We start from the raw sequence: 20,155 nt of genomic DNA, 5'->3' as shown, positions 1-20,155 counted from the left end.
CGGAATGCGCACAGCGGCATACCGCCGCGGTCGGCGGTCTTCACCGCGGCGGTAACTCGGCGGTCTCGCGAAAAGACCGCCAAGGTCAGAATGAGGGCCTAGGTGTCCTGGTGCAAACCTAAAATACAAACTCGACATGGCACACTGCCTGTGCGCCCTTTCCACCCTACACTGCATACAATATAGGTAAGCCACCCCTCTGGTAAGTCTTCTAGTCCTAAGGCAGGGTGCTCCATATTATATGTGGGGGTATAGATGCATGAGCAATATGTCTCCACTGTGTCCTTGCCAAACCCGCAATATAGTGAGTGAACAGAGCAGCCATTTTAATGCATGTGCTGGACACTGATCAACACGAGTTTCCCAGCTACATGATGGCCACCCTGAACCCTGGGTTGTTTGGTATCAAACAACTCAGAATGATAAATCCAAACTGGTACCAGTATTGGTTTCATCCCTAAATGTACCCAGGGGTCACCTTAGAGGTGCTCCCTGCAAATGCTAACTATCCTGACACAGTTGCTGACTGGTCCTATCCAGCTGCCACCTGCAAACATCCAATATACAAACCTTGGGGGAAAGGCCTGCCTCTCTGGTTTGTAGGACAATGCCCTAATGCCCTTCCTGGGTGGAGGAGCTAACACCCCCTCCTCAGGAATGTGCACTGTCCTGGTGGTGAGCTTCAAAAGGGCTTACTGCTCTTGAAATTCAACCACAAGCCTGCTGCTAGCAGCAGCTGGCATCCCCTTTTGCAAACACCCACTTTTGGCAGAAGCAAAGTCTGGAAACCTAACAATGGGTAGGAGGAGTGGGCTCACTGAGCATGCACCACACCACCCCTAAGGGCTTGCATGCGAGGTGGACTCTCAAATTCAGTTTCCTCCATCTTGTCATGGAGGAAAATAGCCAATGAGGTTTAGGGAAGTGACCCTTCCCTCATGAAGTGGTCACTAGAGTGGGTGTAGCTGCCCAAAGATGTGTCCCATTGGACACTACCAGGTTTTCCCTAAAACGCCCACTAAATTCAGTATTTAGTGGGAACCCCTAGACCAAGAAATCAGATTTGAAAGGACAAAGAAGAAGACAGCCCCAAAGAAGACCACAGCAAGAGAACTGAGGACTTGCTGCATCAGAAGACAAGCCAAGACCCTGCCTGCTGCATCTGTGTCCCGACAATCACTGCTGCGGAGGAGCTGACCACTGGACTGACCTCAGAAGTCCTCAAGGACCCCCAGTGTAGGAGGCTGGACTTGCTTGTAGTGAGTACCAAGGGGTACTTGCACCTTGCACCAGGCCCAGTTATCCCTTATTAGTGTATAGGGTGTCTAGCAGCTTAGGCTGATAGATAATGGTAGCTTAGCAGAGCAGCTTAGGCTGAACTAGAAGACGTGTGAAGCTACTACAGTACCACAAGTGTCACTTGCACAATATCATAAGAAAACACAATGCACAGATATACTAAAAATAAAGGTACTTTATTTTTATGACAATATGCCAAAGTCTCTCAGTGTGTACCCTCAGAGTGAGGATAGCAAATATACACAAGTTATATGTACACAGTACTAAAAATATGCAGTATAGTCTTAGAAAACAGTGCAAACAATGTATAGTTACAATAGGATGCAATGGGGACACATAGGGATAGGGGCAACACAAACCATATACTCCAAAAGTGGAATGCGAACCACGAATGGACCCCAAACCTATGTGACCTTGTAGAGGGTCGCTGGGACTATTAGAAAATAGTGAGAGTTAGAAAAATAACCCTCCCCCAGACCCTGAAAAGTGAGTGCAAAGTGCACTAAAGTTCCCCCAAAGACAAAGAAGTTGTGATAGAGGAATAATGCAGGAAAGACACAAACCAACAATGCAACAACTGTGGATTTCCAATCTAGGGTACCTGTGGAACAAGGGGACCAAGTCCAAAAGTCACAAGCAAGTCGGAGATGGGCATATGCCCAGGAAATGCCAGCTGTGGATGCAAAGAAGCTTCTACTGGACAGAAGAAGCTGAGGTTTCTGCAGGAACGAAAAGGGCTAGAGACTTCCCCTTTGGAGGAGCGATCCCTCTCGCCGTGGAGAGTTGTGCAAAAGTGTTTTCCCGCCAAAAGAACGCCAACAAGCCTTGCTAGCTGCAAATCGTGTGGTTAGCGTTTTTGGACGCTGCTGTGGCCCAGGAGGGACCAGGAGGTCGCAAATTGGACCAGGAGAGAGAGGAGACGTCGAGCAAGACAAGGAGCCCTCTCTGAAGCAGGTAGCTCCCGGAGAAGTGCCAGAAACAGGCACTACGAGGATGCGTGAAACGGTGCTCACATGAAGTTACACAAAGGAGTCCCACGTCGCCGGAGACCAACTTAGAAAGTCGTGCAATGCAGGTTAGAGTGCCGTGGACCCAGGCTTGGCTGTGCACAAAGGATTTCCACCGGAAGTGCACAGAGGCCGGAGTAGCTGCAAAAGTCGCGGTTCCCAGCAATGCAGCCCAGCGAGGTGAGGCAAGGACTTACCTCCACCAAACTTGGACTGAAGAGTCACTGGACTGTGGGAGTCACTTGGACAGAGTTGCTGGATTCAAGGGACCTCGCTCGTCGTGCTGAGAGGAGACCCAAGGGACCGGTAATGCAGCTTTTTGGTGCCTGCGGTTGCAGGGGGAAGATTCCGTCGACCCACGGGAGATTTCTTCGGAGCTTCTGGTGCAGAGAGGAGGCAGACTACCCCCACAGCATGCACAAGCAGGAAAACAGTCGAGAAGGCGGCAGGATCAGCGTTACAGAGTTGCAGTAGTCGTCTTTGCTACTTTGTTGCAGTGTTGCAGGCTTCCAGCGCGGTCAGCAGTCGATTCCTTATCAGAAGGTGAAGAGAGAGATGCAGAGGAACTCAGATGAGCTCTTGCATTCGTTATCTAAAGTTTCCCCAGAGACAGAGACCCTAAATAGCCAGAAAAGAGGGTTTGGCTACCTAGGAGAGAGGATAGGCTACTAACACCTGAGGGAGCCTATGAGAAGGAGTCTCTGACGTCACCTGGTGGCACTGGCCACTCAAAGCAGTCCAGTGTGCCAGCAGCACTTCTGTTTCCAAGATGGCAGAGGTCTGGAGCACACTGGAGGAGCTCTGGACACCTCCCAGGGGAGGTGCAGGTCAGGGGAGTGGTCACTCCCCTTTCCTTTGTCCAGTTTCACGCCAGTGCAGGGGCTAAGGGGTCCCTGAACCGGTGTAGACTGGCTTATGCAGAATTGGGCACATCTGTGCCCAAGAAAGCATTTCCAGAGGCTGGGGGAGGCTACCCCTCCCCTGCCTTCACACCATTTTCCAAAGGGAGAGGGTGTAACACCCTCTCTCAGAGGAAGTCCTTTGTTCTGCCATCCTGGGACAAGCCTGGCTTGACCCCAGGGGGGCAGAAGCCTGTCTGAGGGGTTGGCAGCAGCAGCAGCTGCAGTGAAACCCCAGAAAAGGCAGTTTGGCAGTACCAGGGTCTGTGCTACAGACCACTGGGATCATCGAATTGTGCCAACAATGCCAGGATGGCATAGAGGGGGCAATTCCATGATCTTAGACATGTTACATGGCCATATTCGGAGTTACCATTGTGAAGCTACATATAGGTATTGACCTATATGTAGTGCACGCGTGTAATGGTGTCCCCGCACTCACAAAGTTCAGGGAATTGGCTCTGAACAATGTGGGGGCACCTTGGCTAGTGCCAGGGTGCCCTCACACTAAGTAACTTTGCACCTAACCTTTACCAGGTAAAGGTTAGACATATAGGTGACTTATAAGTTACTTAAGTGCAGTGTAAAATGGCTGTGAAATAACGTGGACGTTATTTCACTCAGGCTGCAGTGGCAGGCCTGTGTAAGAATTGTCAGTGCTCCCTATGGGTGGCAAAAGAAATGCTGCAGCCCATAGGGATCTCCTGGAACCCCAATACCCTGGGTACCTCAGTACCTTATACTAGGGAATTATAAGGGTGTTCCAGTAAGCCAATGTAAATTGGTAAATTGGTCACTAGCCTGTTAGTGACAATTTAGAAAGAAATGAGAGAGCATAACCACTGAGGTTCTGATTAGCAGAGCCTCAGTGAGACAGTTAGTCACTACACAGGTAACACATTCAGGCACACTTATGAGCACTGGGGCCCTGGTGAACAAGGTCCCAGTGACACATACAACTAAAACAACATATATACAGTGAAAAATGGGGGTAACATGCCAGGCAAGATGGTACTTTCCTACATTGGTACATTGTACAAAGTACATTGGTACTTTTCAGGCTTCGCAAATAGCCCGAGATCTCCCTTCTGAGTGGAGGCGCCACTCAAGAAAGCAGCAAGTACAAGCAAGACAGTGAGGGTCAGAGTTGACAATACACGGCGACTGCCCAGATGAGACCCATAAGTGTGCCACGTTTAGTGGCACTCGCCCTCCTGTGGCCATGCTCAACCAATTTTGACAATCTTGGTCTTAAAAATTGTACAAAAATCTGAAGTATTTAAATAAATTAGTCTTGAGTTATTCCTTTGAGTGTGTGATTTGAAGGATTGATGCTGTCAGTACAACAAATGCTGTGCACTTCTCCAAGATTGGCCTAACTGCTCGACAAAGTTACCTTAAAAAGCCCTGTGGTGTTGGTACCCAAGGCAGGCCCACCGGGTGCCAAACCAGAACTTCGGTTCTGCTTGGACTACAGAGGCCTCAATTCCATCACCAAGACTGATGCACACCCCATCCCCAGAGCTGATGAGCTCATTGACAGGCTAGGTGCTGCCTAGGATTCCGGCAGATTGCCTCTAGTGAGGGAGCAAAAGAGAGGTTAGCATTCTCTGAGGGTCACTACCAATTCCGGGCAATGTCCTTTGGCTTGAAGAATGCCCCTTCTACCTTCCAACGGTTGTTTAACAGGGTCCTGGCTGGCAAGGAGGCTTTCAGTGCCGCCTACTTAGATGACATTACTATCTACAGTGCCAGCTGAGAGGAACACCTGCTCCACCTCCAAGAGGTGCTTCATGTCCTGCAACAGGCAGGCCTGACAGCCAAGGCCAGTAAGTGCCAGATCGGGCAGGGTTTCGTGGTGTCTTTGGGACACCTGGTAGGTGGTGGCAAGGTACAGATCCCTCCAGGTCAAGGTTGAAACCATGATGGCCTGGCAACCACCTAAAACCCAAACTGAAGTTAGAGCCTTCCTAGGCCTCACTAGCTATTACAGAAGATTTGTCAAGAGATATGGCACCATTGTTGCCCCCTTAACGGAGCTTACTTCTAAGAAGCAGCCCTGGTTGGTGATGTGGACAAAGGCTTGGCAGAAAGACATTGATTCTCTAAAGGAAGCCATGTGCAGAGCACCTGTGCTCAGGGCCCCTGATTACTCAAAGGAATTCATCATGCAGATGGACGCTTCAGAGCAATGGCATAGGGGCAGTCAGCACAGCTGAATAAGGAGGGCCTAGACCAACCAGTAGCCTTCATTAGTAGGATGTTACTTCCACGGGAACAGAGGTGGAGTGCCATTGAAAGAGAAGCATTTGCTGTGGTCTGGGCAATGAAGAAGCTGAGACCATACCTGTTTGGGACTCACTTCCGGGTTCAGACAGACCACAGACCCCTCAGATGGCTCATACAGATGAGGGGTGAAAATCCTAAAGTCTGAGGTGGTCTATATCCCTACACGGAATGGACTTTACGGGGACCGACCATGCCAATGCTGATGGTCTCTCCAGATTCTTCTGCCTTAGTGAAGAGAGCTCCCAAGGGGTTAGGTAGCTCTACCCACTTTCAGCTGGGTGGGGAGCCTGTCAGACTTGACAGCCTTAGGGTGGCCTGCCTCCCTCCATTTTTCTGATCTTGTTTTTGCTGGTTTTAGGACTCTGCACACTTTACTACCATTAGTCAGTGCTAAAGTGCTTGTGCTCTCTCCCTAAACATGGTAGCATTGGCTCATATCCAACTGGCATATTTAATTTACTTGGAAGTCCCTAGTAAAGTGCACTACATGTGCCCAGGGCATGTAAATTAAATGCCACTAGTGGGCCTGCAGCACTGATTGTGCCACCCACATAAGTAGCCCTTTAACCATGTCTCAGGTCTGCCACCATTTCAAGGTCTGTGTGGCAGTTTCAATGCTACTTTGACTTGGTGTTTAAAACTACTTTCCAACCCTTAAATTCTACTTTTATTATATGTAAGTCACCCCTACGGTAGGCCCTAGGTACACCATAGAGCAGGGTGCTATGTTAGTAAAAGGCAGGACATGTACTTATGCGTTTTACATGTCCTGGTAGTGAAAAACTCCCAAAGTCATTTTTCACCACTGTGAAGCCTGCTTCTCTCATAGGCCAGCATTGGAAATTCCCTTATATACTTTTAAGTGGTAAGTTCTGATCTGAGAAGAGTAACCTTATCATGTTTGGTATGGTTGGAATGGTAGTAAGAAATCCTACTTACCGGTGAAGCTGGATTTTACATTACTATTTTAGAAATGCCACTTTTAAAAAGTAGGAAATTTTCTGCCCTTACTGCTCTTTGTGACTTACAGCCTGTCCCCAATCCACGTCTGGTCTGTGTTGCTTGACAACTCCCCTTGTGCATTCCACCCAGACAGTCATAAAAATAGAACACTCAGCTGGATCTGCATTCATCTGCATAGTGAGGGGTCCTCTTGGGCTGGAAGGGTGGAGGGACTATCACTTACATTTCAAAGGCCAGTGGCCTGCCCTCACACAAAGGACTGATAACCCACCACAGGGCTCCTGGCAGACACGGATGGGTTGAAAGGGGAACTTGTGCACTTCACAACCACTCTTTGACGTTTCTCCACTTCAAATGCACTTTTGGGTCTATATACTGGGTCTGTGACCCCCACCAAATCAGACACTTCTGGACCTAAAACTAGACTCTATCAGAGGGACTGCCTGGCTGCCCAAAGGACTCATCTGGACTGCTTTGCTGGAAGGAATGCTCTCCTGCTTGCTGCCCTGCTGCCTGCTGGCCCCTGACTCTGCCTTCCCCCACAGGTGCTCTCCAAGGGCCTGGATTGAGCTTGCCCCCTGTTTTGGCATCTCAGGGCCATCGAAGTCTTCACCAAAGAGAAGAAAATCCTGTGCACCGGAAAATCAATGCAACACCTGCAGAAATCGATGCAGCGCTTGCCACATAGCTGAGAAATCACTGCATCACCTACCAGATTGCTGCATCGCCTACTGGAGCGATGCAGCGCCTGCTCCTTTCTACCAGCGCTTTCTGGATTTTCACCACATCATTCCTGTGCGTCAAAATATCCCTGCACCTCAGTGAGGAACCAAGGCTGCGCTCCTGGAAATCGATGCATCACCTTGCTGCATGGAAGTAAACTACGCATTGCCTTTGTGGAAAACCAATGCATCACATTAGTTTCCGACGCATCTCCTCCTTTGTGACCCCTCGGCATTGTTATGTTTGATGCATCCCAGGTACTGTGTGTTAAAAAGGATACAACCACTGACTCTTGTTGATTAAGACTCATTCAAAACCTTCAAAAAGTGATCTCTTGACTTGTGCATCTTGGATGTTTGTCCTTTTGGTCTTATTTAATTCAGATAAATATCATCTATTTTCCTAAACTGGTGTGGAGTACTTTTTTGTGGTGTTTTCACTGTGTTACTCTATGAGTTATTGCACAAATTCTTTACACATTGCCTTTTAAAGTTAAGCCTGCCTGCTCTGTGCCAGGTTACCAGAGGGTGAGCACAGGATAATTTAGGTTGTGTTGTAACTTACCCTGAGTAGGATTGTCGTCCCTACCCAGACAGGGTGCATACCTCTGCCAACTAGAGACCCAGTTTCTAACACAGTGGCTCCCCGGAATGAGGCACTAGTGCGGGATACTTGAGTCGCATCAGACAATTTTGGACAATCACCTGAAAAACTCCGATGCCGTACCTCCCTGGAATGCGGCACAACATCTGATGCACGATGACTTGACTCGCACCAGACAATCCTGTCACACACAAAGACAAAAGTTTAGCCATGCCACACAAGGTAGAATGTGGCACTGCTCCGGATGCGTCCCCACCTCCGAGGGTCGCAACCTATGAATCGGACACCGCACACAATGAGCATGCAGTTGGGTGTCACAAAAGTGAAATACAATGCACTGGACAAAATCTGGCCACGTGGTGTCCTGCGACAGTTGCATCCTCTCACAACAAACAAGACGCTTATGCATGCAGTGGCCCCACGATGAAGGGCCACACTCCTTACATGCGGGCAATACTTTGAAGGGTCCGCACCAGGCAATTAAGGTCTCCAGACGCAATACTTCTTCTACGCTCACACCGCTGCTACCAGGTGGAGTCCAGCATACAATGTAGGTGCAGAGGAGGGCACCGCTCTCTAGATGACACCAGTAGATGGTGTAGGTCACTCGCAGGAAGTCTTTGATGTCCCTGAGGCCTCCAGAAAGAACAGGGAGCAAGCCAACAAGCCCTTAGACAGCGCACTTAAGAGTGCCACACAGCAGCAGGCAATCTGCCCAGGCCAGCCATGATGCAGGAACGGTGCGCGTATCCCTTCCACGGACAGTAAATACTCCTATGCACAACAGACTGATCTGGCAGTGTGCACCACGGCAGTCCACTGGTATCAGTCCCATGTCTCTGCTAGTGTATCTCTAAGTTGCTGAAGTGTGGCACTTCTAGTTATACTCAAGTGTGACTTTGAAGTGGAGGTGATTCATAGGGTCCCCTTTGAACCACAGATTTCTTCCCTAAATTTCAGTCTTGTCTATCATGGGGCCGTGGAATCAGATCTTTGTCTGTAGTGGTGCCATGATCTGGCCAAGTGTCAGAACCTCTCCCTCCAATCTATACTGCCAGGCCCTCAAATGGCAGAGGTCTGTCATTCCAGTTGCCTAAGTTTTGTAGCTGTTGCTGGAGAATGCACGGACATGCTTGTAGGAGGCTGGCCCTCTATGTAGTGTGCAAAACATTGTACAATGTGCAGAAGGTCCAGGCAACCACACGTTGGTTTACAGAGGAAAGTAGACCACCTTGGTGGCTTGGTCGAGCAGTTAGAATAATCTTGGAGAAGTGCAAAGCATCTGTTGTATTCACAGGATCAACAAAGCAAGACACACACTCAAAAGAATAACTCGATACCAATTTACAAAATACTTCAGATTTTTATAAACTTTTTACGACCAAGATCATCAAAATCAGGTAGGTACTTTTTAAGTTAAGAATTTTCAAAGTTTAGAAAATGCCTCAGTTCTGTGCATAATTACGCACTGTAAGAATCAATGGAGAAATAATTTTAAAATGCATATAAAATCAGGCAATGCGTTTACCAATGTCTCCTTCTGCAGGTATGTCGAGGTCGTCAGAGGGGCTATGGACCAGCTGGAGAAGTTCGGACGGCTCCTGGTTTAGGCAGGAGCAGCTGCAGAAAGTTGTTGCAGCTGGTGCAAGGCCACTGCCTGCACCACTGGGTAAAGCACTGCACAGGTGTACTTTGAGGTGACTCTGGTGGGTCCCCTCGGAGTGTTGAGGTTGCAAGGGATGGGGGACCCTTAGGGCACAGCTAGATCTGCAGAGAACACCCTTCTTCCACTCTCTTTTCTGTCAGCCGAGGAGCCACCAACTCAGGCTGAACAGTTGACTGACTAGTCAGGACTTCATATGAGTCAAGCTGGGCTTCACCAGTTCCAACAGTGGAGTTCTTCCCTAGTGGAGAAACTCCTTGGCTCTCTGGTGCCTTAGTTAAAGGTTGCCCATCTTTCCTTTTCTTTTGTTTTCTCTTTTTCCACTGGGGCCTACTTGCACTCACTTCAGGGCAGCACCTCCAGAATCCTTGGAATGGGACTGGCACTGGACCAGCTCCTCCTTTTGGCTCTGACCAACCTCTGGGAGGTCATTTCCAAGGAGACAGTCAAGGGAGAGGTCTTTACTGACTACCTCCCTTCTCCAACTAAGGGACCCATCTACCTCTATAGGCACTACAGCTACTGGTCTATCAGTGGTTCTCCCTGGGATAACCCTTACCCTGGCAGTCTCTCCTGGGATGTACTGGTTTGAGAGCACCAGCCTGTCATGCTCCACTGTGTGACTGGCACAGGTGACTCTCAGGGCAGTGGCTGGGAATCCATTCACCAGCAGGTAGTGGATGTGTCTACTCCCCTCTGGAATCTCCAACTCACCTGTGGCACCCACTTTCCAGTTAAAGGCTATGAGGGCCTCCTCATCTGAGGAGTCATCCCCAATGGCTACACTAGCTACCCTCGCGGGGCTTACTAGTGGATTTGTTTTGGGGGCAAGAAGTGTCCTTGGTGTGGTGTCCTGTCTTTTGACAGTTGTGGCACCATGCCTTAGTGGCTTCCCAGTTTTTACCCTGGTATCCACCTTTGTTTTGTGAGGTGTCTTTGGGCCCAACCTCCTGGACAGATTTTTGGGGGCCTAAGGACTCATTTTCTTTATTTCTAGTGTGATCCACCTTTTTCTCTCGGGGGGCTTCCCTGACTCTCTATTTTGGTCACCCCCTTCAGTTCTGGTTTTGGACACCCTAGTTCTCACCCAATGATCAGCCTTTCTCCCAAATTCTTAGGGGGAGACTATCCCCAAATCTACTAGGTACTGGTGCAACATTTCATGGACACAATTACTTTAGAGGTGTTCTTTCATCATGGGTGTACAACGGGGGCAGCCATCTGCTGCTAGAAGCGGGCTATGGGGTTGAGTTTCAAGGGTAGTAAGCCCTTTAAGGTCGCTAGCAGGGCAGTGCACATTCCTGGGGGAAGGGTATGGTAGCACCTCTGCCCAGGAAGGGCTTTGTTCTGGGATCCCGAGAGCAGGATTTGTCACCCCAGAGTTCCAGAATCATGTCTGGTGGTGGCAGGCTGGTTGTGACTGGCCAACATCCATACCAAGGTAGTTAGCTTTTGCAAGGGGCACCTCTAAGGTGACCCCTGGGTACATTTTGGAATAAATCCAATGCTGGTACCAGATTGGATTTATCATTCTGAGTTGTTTGATACCAAACAACCCAGGGTTCAGAGTGGCCATCATGTAGCTGGGAAACTAGTGCTGACCAGTGTCCAGCACATATATTAAAATGGCTGCTCTGTTCACTTACTATTTCCCAGGTTTGGCAAGGACACAGTAGAGGCACATTGATCATTCATCTAAGCCCATGCACACAGTATACTGCACCATGCCTCAGGGCTGGAATGCCTGCCAGAGGGGTGGCTTACCTATATTGCATGCAGTGTCTAGTGGACAGGGCACACAGGCAGTGTGCCATGTTGGGTTTGCATTTTGGGATTGCACGAGGACACTCAGCCTGCAATTGCAGTGCTGGGTGCATCTGGAACCATGGCCCATGAGGGTGGCACAATCCGTGCTGCTGCCCTCAGGGGCTTACCTGTAGTACCCCATGCCCTGGGTACCCAGGTACCATTTACTAGGGACTTATAGTGGAAGCTGATGGTGTTGCCAATTGTATCAATACCTTTGCAATTTTTAGCGAAAGAACACTGGCACTTGGGACCTGGTTGGCAGGATTCCAGTGCACTCCAGTCCAAGCTCCATCCAGAAACCAGGAAAAAAGTGTGGTGGGTGGGTACTGCAACAGGGTGCCATTTTCCCCCAGTTTCCCCGTTTCCAGAGGAATTAAGCTGAATAAAAAGACACACAAAAGAGTGTTTAAAACATAGAAATGCCCACTATCTAGAAGTGGCCTTTCTAGGGTATTGTTGACAAAACCACCTTTACCATGAGAGGGGGTTCGTCATTAGAAATCCAATTACAGTAAACATCATGAGGGTACTACACTGCAATCCAGTATTGCATCCAGGGCTAATTAGAAATGTCCTCCTATGTCAACCTATGGGCAGAGCATCTCTCCTGAGCAGTGAGAACGCACTTGGGTATTCTGCACCCCATGGGCACATGTGCCGTGGCACAAGCCTTCAGGAGCAGGCTGAACACAACTTTAGAAGCTCCAAAAAGGTGCAAGTGCACCAACACAGGCCTGCTGTGACAGGCTCAGTATGTATATGAAAAACACCATTGTGCAAGTGTGCATATATGGACTAGCGCTACTTCCTAGTAGATGTAGGAAGGGCACGTGCACTTTCACACTGTACTTCTCAGGGGGAGAGTGCCGAGGGCAGTGGGACACTTAAAGGCAATCAGCAAAAACTCTTAGAAAAAAAGCAAAACAAGTTTGGGGAACCACTACCGTAGCGACTAAGGTCTAACAAACAATCTTAGCTAAAACTTGTATGTGGAATCTAGTGGTTTAAATATATTTTAAAGTGAAAGAACAGAAAACATCCAGCAAGAGCCAAGTGAACTGCCATCTGCTGGAAGTACAGAGGTACAGCAATGTCTGAAAGGAAATACACTCACTGCCATCTGCTGGAAGTACAATGGTACAGCAATGTCCAAAAGAAAACACACTCACTGCCATCTGCTGGAAGTACAGAGGTACAGTAATATCCAAAAGAAAACACATTCACTTCTATCCGCTGAAAAAACAATGGTACAGCAATAGCCAAAAGGAAACACACTCACTGCTATTTGCTGGAAGTACGATGGTACCGCAATGTCCAAGAGAAAACATACTCACTGCCATGCGCTGGAAGTGCAAAGGTACGGCAATGTCCAAAAGAAATCACACTTACTGCTGTATAAAGAAAAGACACTCACTTCCATATGCTGCAAGTATAGAGGTACAGCAATGTCCAAAAGAAAACACACTCACTGCTATGTGCTGGAAGTGCAATGATACAACAATGTCCAATAGAAAGCACACTCACTGCCATGTGCTGGAAGTCCAATGGTACAGCAATATCGAAAAGGAAACACACTCATTGCCATCTGCTGGAAGTACAGAAGTACAGCAATGTCCAAAAGAAAGCACACTCACTGCTATGTGCTGGAACTGCAACGGTACAACAATGTCCAATAGAAAGCACACTCACTGCCATGTGCTGGAAGTACAGAAGTACAGCAATATCGAAAAGGAAACACACTCACTGCCATCTGCTGGAAGTACAGAAGTACAGCAATGTTCAAAAGAAAACACACTCACTTCTATCCGCTGGAAGTAATGGTACAGCAATGTCCAAAAGAAAATGCATTCACTGCCATCTGCTGGAAGTACAATGGTACAGCAATGTCCAAAAGCAAACACACTCACTGCCACCTGCTGGAAGTGCAATGGTACAGCAATGTTCGAAACAAACGCACTCACTGCCATCTGCTGGAACTACAATGGTACAGCAGTGTCCAAAAGAAAACACTCTCACTTCCATCTGGTAAAAACAAAATGATACAGCTGTGTCCAAAAGGAAGAATAACTCTCTGATGTCAGCAATGGAAAAACACAACTCATCCATTCAAAGCACTCTTCCTGGAGTTAGACACAGTTCCTGTTCCATAGCACACCACAGTGCTTTATGCCATTAATAGAAGCCCCACTAGTCAGTCATATGCCCGAACCGGGCCCAAGTGCCTTATGCAATTAACAAACCTTGAGGGTCCCCCCTTGCAAAATACATGGAAGGGCCAATGATGTGAGCTAGGCAACCAAGTCTTTCAATAATGAACAAAGGGCTGATACAAAGACCTCAGTCAGTATACTGTAAAATATTGGAAACAGTAGGTCTGCAACAAACAGTTCACGCTGTCTGTAGCCAGACCTAAATATGTCCTGTACATTTAAAGCACTGTATACAGGATACAGCCTAATGGTTTTATGGCGCTTTTCACAACAGGTGATCTGCAGGTCACACACAGATTTCTGAAGCAGGCCAGATTTATTAAGGTTTTGCGCCGCCCATGCGCCACGCAAGGGTGATGCAAAACCTAGGTGAGATTTATCAACCAACCCAGAGCCACCTTGCATTGCCCTGCATGGCTTGATAAATGCAGAGTAATGCAACGCAGCACAAGTCGCTGCCTTGCCTTACCTTGGGCAGGGAGGCGTTCTATGATGTTGCATGGGTGTTTCCACGCACCCACCTATGGATTTTGGTGCATTCCCAGATTTATCATTAGTGGTAGACCGGGGAATACGTCACAATACTACGCCTCACCAGGTAGTTGTGCAGCACACATAGATAGAGACAATGCCTCCCAGGATTGTTTTTGTTCAGAAAGATCCTGTCTGTAGCGCAGGTCCCCGTGCTCCATGGCGCACGGCTGGCTGCGTTGGCGCTAGGCTGCTACTTGTGCACCAGTGCAGGCCGAGGATAGGAATGCGCCATATCTTGATAGATATGGTGCATTCCTGCCCTCCCTAGTTGTAGATTTCTTGCTACGTGAAAGTCTGATAAACCTGGTCCTCAATTAGCTGTTTCTGTGGAGGTTCAGAATCCACTAAAATTTCTCTGCAACAGACATTGAACCCACTGAGCTATCTCTACAGAAAATGCTGAACATACTCAGCTGCCACTGCATGAGGTGGTACCCCACTCAACTACTCTGCCTCAGGTGTTGACCCCATGAGCTTTCTGTGCAGCTATCTGCCCTTGTGCTGGCCCAAGGGACCTCTTACCTCCCAGCCTTGGTCACGATCATCTCAGTGCCCAGTCGGTCAAACTCTTCCCAGAGGGCCTGCATCTCAAGCTCCACGCTGACCCCTTGAACCCGGGGGTTCTTCGGAGGGTCCCTGGGCCCTTGGGGGACTTCGCGGCGGTGTTCGTCACTATTCACGCCTGATGCACAGTATCTTCCACAGGTCTGTGGAGGGCAGGTGGAGCTGACAACAGGACACCACTCAGGACCAGTGGCCACTGGATAGGCCTCGGCCGAGGTCAGGATGCTCAGGCTGGTGGCTGTGAAGACTGTGGAGACAGAAGAAAGGGTTCATGGAATGTAGACCTGAGGCAAAGGCAAACATCACAGGGTCCTGGGCCAAACCCAGTCACTTCCACTGACAGGCACTTCACCTCCATTTTACTCAGTCTAAGCCCAGCTCTGCCACTGACTCACTGTGTGACTTCCACGAATCGCCTCATATTGAGTTGTGCCGCGATGTGACCTGGCATGACCACTGACCGTCAGTGTTGTCTTAAGGATTTTTAGGACCCTGAACAAGACATGTTTTAGGGCTCCCTGTTCATAAAAACTCTGGAAATATTACCCACTTGTGTGCTATTTGTAGCCGGCATGACGCCAAACAAACTTTAGGAACAGATTTTGCACAAAACCATTTGCAATATGTCTTTCTGAGGATACAAGAAATCCTTAAAATGACATGAGCAAAGGGAGACAGAGGTGGAGGCCGACAGAGGGGAGAGGTTCAGATGCAGAAATGGACAGAGGCAATCAAGAAAGAGGGAATCAAGGGCCTGATTTAAAACCCAGCGGACGGGTTACTCCATCACAACGGTGACTGATATCCCGTCCACCAAAATCTAAATACCACTATATCCTAAATACCATTATATCCAGATCTCAGCAGACGGAATATCCGTCACCGGTGTGAGGAGTAACCCGTCCGACGAGTTCTATACCAGGCCCAAAGTTTTAACATGGCTTTTTCAGGAACACGATATTGCCCTCCCTAGTTCTTAGAAACCAGCTACCCCTCCAATCACACGCTGACTGTAGCACTTAGGGGTGTTCCGACTCTGTACCTATACAATGTAGACACATGCATGATGTATACATATATATGCCCTCCCTGTGCACCACGTCTCACATGCTTTATCCCACTTCCAACAGTAAAGCGCTGCCTGTGGTACAGCCACTAGTATGTGGTGCTATAGTGACCTCTAGTGAAAGACACTGGTAAGAGTGGTCACTAGTACAGACGCTAGAGGGAGCTGCCTGTAACACACCCACTGGAGAGAGCACCTCTAGTGCAGAGACTAGTGTCACCTGCCCCTAGTGCTGACCCTAGTGTGACCTGCCAATGGTGAGAGTGATCACTAGTGATAGTGACCTCTAGTGTAAGGTGTCATAATAGTGGTCGCAAGTACAGCCGATAGAGGGAGTCGTCTGTAACACACCCACTGGAGAGAACACCTCTAGTGCAGAAGCAAGTGTCCCCTGCTCCTAGCACTGACCCAAATATGAGCTGCCAATGGTGAGAGTGACCACTAGTGAGTGTGACGTCTAGTGAAAGACACAAGTAAGAGTGGTCACTAGCACAGCCACTAGAAGGAGCGGTCTGTGACACACCCACTGGAGAGAACACCTCTATGCAGAGACAAGTGTCACCTGGCCCTAGTGTGAGCTGCCAATGGTGAGAGTGATCACTAGTGATAGTGACCTCTAGTGTAACCTGTCATAATAGTGGTCGCAAGTACAGCCACTAGAGGGAGCCGTCTGTAACACACCCACTGGAGAGAACACCTCTAGTGCAGACACAAGTGTCACCTGGCCCTAGTTTGAGCTGCCAATGGTGAGAGTGATCATTAGTGATAGTGACTTCTAGTGGTCGCTAGAGGGAGCCGTCTGTAACACACCCACTGGAGAGAACACCTCTAGTGCAGCCACAAGTATCACCTGGCCCTAGTTCTGACCCTAGTTTGAGCTGCCAATGGTGAGAGTGACCACTTGTGAAAATAAACTCCAGTGGAGCTATTAAAGAGAGCTAATATTAAGAAGGGTGGTCACTAGGGAGAGTGGCCTGTTGTACAGTCACTAGTGAGAGCGGCCTCATTAACAAACTCTAATGAGAGTTGCTGATAGTAGAGTGGACATTAGTGAATATTGCCTCTACTCCAGTTACTAGTGAGACTGTCTCTAGTACCTGGAGAGAGCTGCCCCTAATGTAGTCACTAGTGACAGCGGACACTAGTGAGTGCTGGCTTCAGTCCAGTCACTAGAGAAACCTGCCTCTAGTGCAGCCAGTAGTGAGAGTGGACACTAGTGAGTGCTGGCTTCAGTCCAGTCACTAGAGAAACCTGTCTCTAGTGCAGCCAGTAGTGAGAGTGGACACTAGTGAGTGCTGGCTTCAGTCCAGTCACTAGAGAAACCTGCCTCTAGTGCAGCCAGTAGTGAGAGTGGACAGTAGTGAGTGCTGGCTTCAGTCCAGTCACTAGAGAAACCTGCCTCTAGTGCAGCCAGTAGTGAGAGTGGACACTAGTGAGTGCTGGCTTCAGTCCAGTCACTAGAGAAACCTGCCTCTAGTGCAGCCAGTAGTGAGAGTGGACAGTAGTGAGTGCTGGCTTCAGTCCAGTCACTAGAGAAACCTGCCTCTAGTGCAGCCAGTAGTGAGAGTGGACAGTAGTGAGTGCTGGCTTCAGTCCAGTCACTAGAGAAACCTGTCTCTAGTGCAGCCAGTAGTGAGAGTGGACACTAGTGAGTGCTGGCTTCAGTCCAGTCACTAGAGAAACCTGCCTCTAGTGCAGCCAGTAGTGAGAGTGGACAGTAGTGAGTGCTGGCTTCAGTCCAGTCACTAGAGAAACCTGCCTCTAGTGCAGCCAGTAGTGAGAGTGGACAGTAGTGAGTGCTGGCTTCAGTCCAGCTACTACAGAAACCTGCCTTTAAATCAGAGAGTAGTGAGAGTGGGCACTAGTGAGTGCTAGTGAGAGCTGCCTGTAGTGCACCATCACTGCTGCTCCTATACCCATCACTCACATTGAACTCACCTGGCGAGGGTGGGTGAGAGGCACACCATTCCCTCACTCCCTCAGGGGGTCACCAGGTGATGTGGGTGAGAGGCACACCATTCCCTCACTCCCACAGGGGTCACCAGGTGAGGTGGGTGAGAGGTACACCTTTCCCTCACTCCCACAGGAGGTCACCAGGTGAGGTAGGAGACGGCACACCATTCCCTCACTCCCACATGGGGTTACCTAGCAAGGGTAGGTGATGGCACACCATTCCCACACTCCCACATGGGGTCAGTAGTTGAGGTAGGTGACTGCACACCATTCCCACACTCCCACAGGGGTCACCGGGTGAGGTGGGCGACAGCACACCATTCCCTCACTGCCATAGGTGGTCACCAGGTGAAGTAGGTGAGGGCATGCCATTCCCTCACTCCCACAGGGCTCACCACGTGAGGTGGGTGAGAGGCACACCATTCCCTCACTCCCTCAGGCGCTCACCAGGTGAGGTGAGTGACAGCACATCGTTTCCTCACTCCAAAAGGGGGTCACCAGGTGAGATGGGTAAGAGGCAAACCATCCCCTCACTGCCACAGGGGTCACCAGGTGAGGTAGGTGAGAGGAACACCATTCCCTTACTCCCACAGGGGTCACCAGGTGAGGTAGATGAGAGGCACGCCATTCTCTAAGTCCCTCAGGGGGTCACCAGGTGAGGTGGGTGAAAGGGACACTATTCCCTCACTCCCACAGGGGGTCAGCCGGTGACGTAGGTGAGAGGCAAACCATTCCCTCACTTCCACAGGGGCCACCAGGTGAAGTGGGTGACAGCACACCATTCCCTCACTCCCACAGGTGGTGACCCGGCTGCCAAGGTGAAAGGCACGCCATTCCCTCACTGCCACAGGGGTCACCAGGTGAGGGGGGTGACAGCACACCAATCCCTCATTCCCACAAGGGCTCACCAGGTGAGGTGGGTGAGAGGCACACCATTCTCTCACTCCCACAGGGGGTCAGCTGGTAAGGGTAGGTGATGGCATACCATTCCCACACTCCCACAGGGGTCACCAGGTGAGGTGGGTGACAGCACACCATTCTCTCACTCCCACAGGGGGTCACCTGGTAAGGGTAGGTGATGGCACACCATTCCCATACTCCCACAGTGGTCACCATGTGAGGTTGGTGATGCCACACCATTCCCTCACTCCCACAGGGGCTCACCAGGTGAGGTGGATGACAGCACATTGTTTCCTCACTCCAAAAGGGGGTCACCAAGTGAGGTGGGTGAGAGGCACACCATTCCCTCACTTCTAAAGGGGTCACCAGGTAACATAGGAGAGAGGCACACCATTCCCTCACTCCCTCTGGGGGTCACCAGGTGAAGTGGGTGACAGCACACCATTCCCTCACTCCCACAGGGGTCACCAGGTGAGGTGGGTGACGGCACACCATTCCTACACTCCCACAGGGGTCACCATGTGAGGTTGGTGATGCCACACCATTCCCTCACTCCCACAGGGGCTCACCAGGTGAGGTGGATGACAGCACATTGTTTCCTCACTCCAAAAGGAGGTCACCAGGTGAGGTGGGTGAGAGGCACACCATTCGCTCACTTCTAAAGGGGTCACCAGGTAACATAGGAGAGAGGCACACCATTCCTTCACTCCCTCTGGGGGTCACCAGGTGAAGTGGGTGACAGCACACCATTCCCTCACTCCCACAGGGGCTCACCAGGTCGCGTAGGTGAAAGGCACACCATTCCCTCACTCCCACAGGGGCCACCAGGTGAGGGGGGTTACAGCAAACAAATCCCTCATTCCCACAAGGACTCACCAGGTGAGATGGGTGACAGCACACCATTCCCTCACTCCCACAGGGGTCACCAAGTGAGGTGGGTGAGAGGCAAACCAATCCCTCATTCCCACAAGGGCTCACCAGGTGAGGTGGGTGACAGCACACCATTCCCTCACTCCCACAGGGGTCACCAGGTGAGGTGGGTGACAGCACACCATTCCCACACTCCCACAGGGGGTCACCTGGTAAGGGTAGGTGATGGCACACCATTCCCTCACTCCCACAGGGGTCACCAGGTGAGGTAGGAGACGGCACACCATTCCCTCACTCCCACAGGGTCACCAGGTGAGGTGGGTGACAGCACACCATTCTCTCACTCCCACAGGGGGTCACCTGGTAAGGGTAGGTGATGGCACACCATTCCCATACTCCCACAGTGGTCACCATGTGAGGTTGGTGATGCCACACCATTCCCTCACTCCCACAGGGGCTCACCAGGTGAGGTGGATGACAGCACATTGTTTCCTCACTCCAAAAGGGGGTCACCAAGTGAGGTGGGTGAGAGGCACACCATTCGCTCACTTCTAAAGGGGTCACCAGGTAACATAGGAGAGAGGCACACCATTCCCTCACTCCCTCTGGGGGTCACCAGGTGAAGTGGGTGACAGCACACCATTCCCTCACTCCCACAGGGGTCACCAGGTGAGGTGGGTGACGGCACACCATTCCTACACTCCCACAGTGGTCACCATGTGAGGTTGGTGATGCCACACCATTCCCTCACTCCCACAGGGGCTCACCAGGTCGCGTAGGTGAAAGGCACACCATTCCCTCAC

General features: G+C 50.1%; 1 protein-coding gene across 1 annotated transcript in view; it reads right to left on the bottom strand.

Moving 5' to 3' along the window:
* Nucleotides 1-20,155, bottom strand: part of LOC138294025 (T-box transcription factor TBX10-like) — a 107,654-nt gene that overhangs the window by 58,753 nt on the left and 28,746 nt on the right. The window contains exon 2 of the mRNA XM_069233276.1: nucleotides 14,522-14,810. Coding sequence (XP_069089377.1) covers nucleotides 14,522-14,810 — 289 coding nt within the window. The remainder of the gene's footprint in view (nucleotides 1-14,521; nucleotides 14,811-20,155) is intronic.

The sequence above is a fragment of the Pleurodeles waltl genome, chromosome 4_2 (genome assembly GCF_031143425.1).
Source record: "Pleurodeles waltl isolate 20211129_DDA chromosome 4_2, aPleWal1.hap1.20221129, whole genome shotgun sequence".
NCBI lineage: Eukaryota > Metazoa > Chordata > Amphibia > Caudata > Salamandridae > Pleurodeles > Pleurodeles waltl.
The sequence above is the reverse complement of the archived record's forward strand: the minus strand, read 5'-3'. Positions and strand labels throughout refer to the sequence as shown.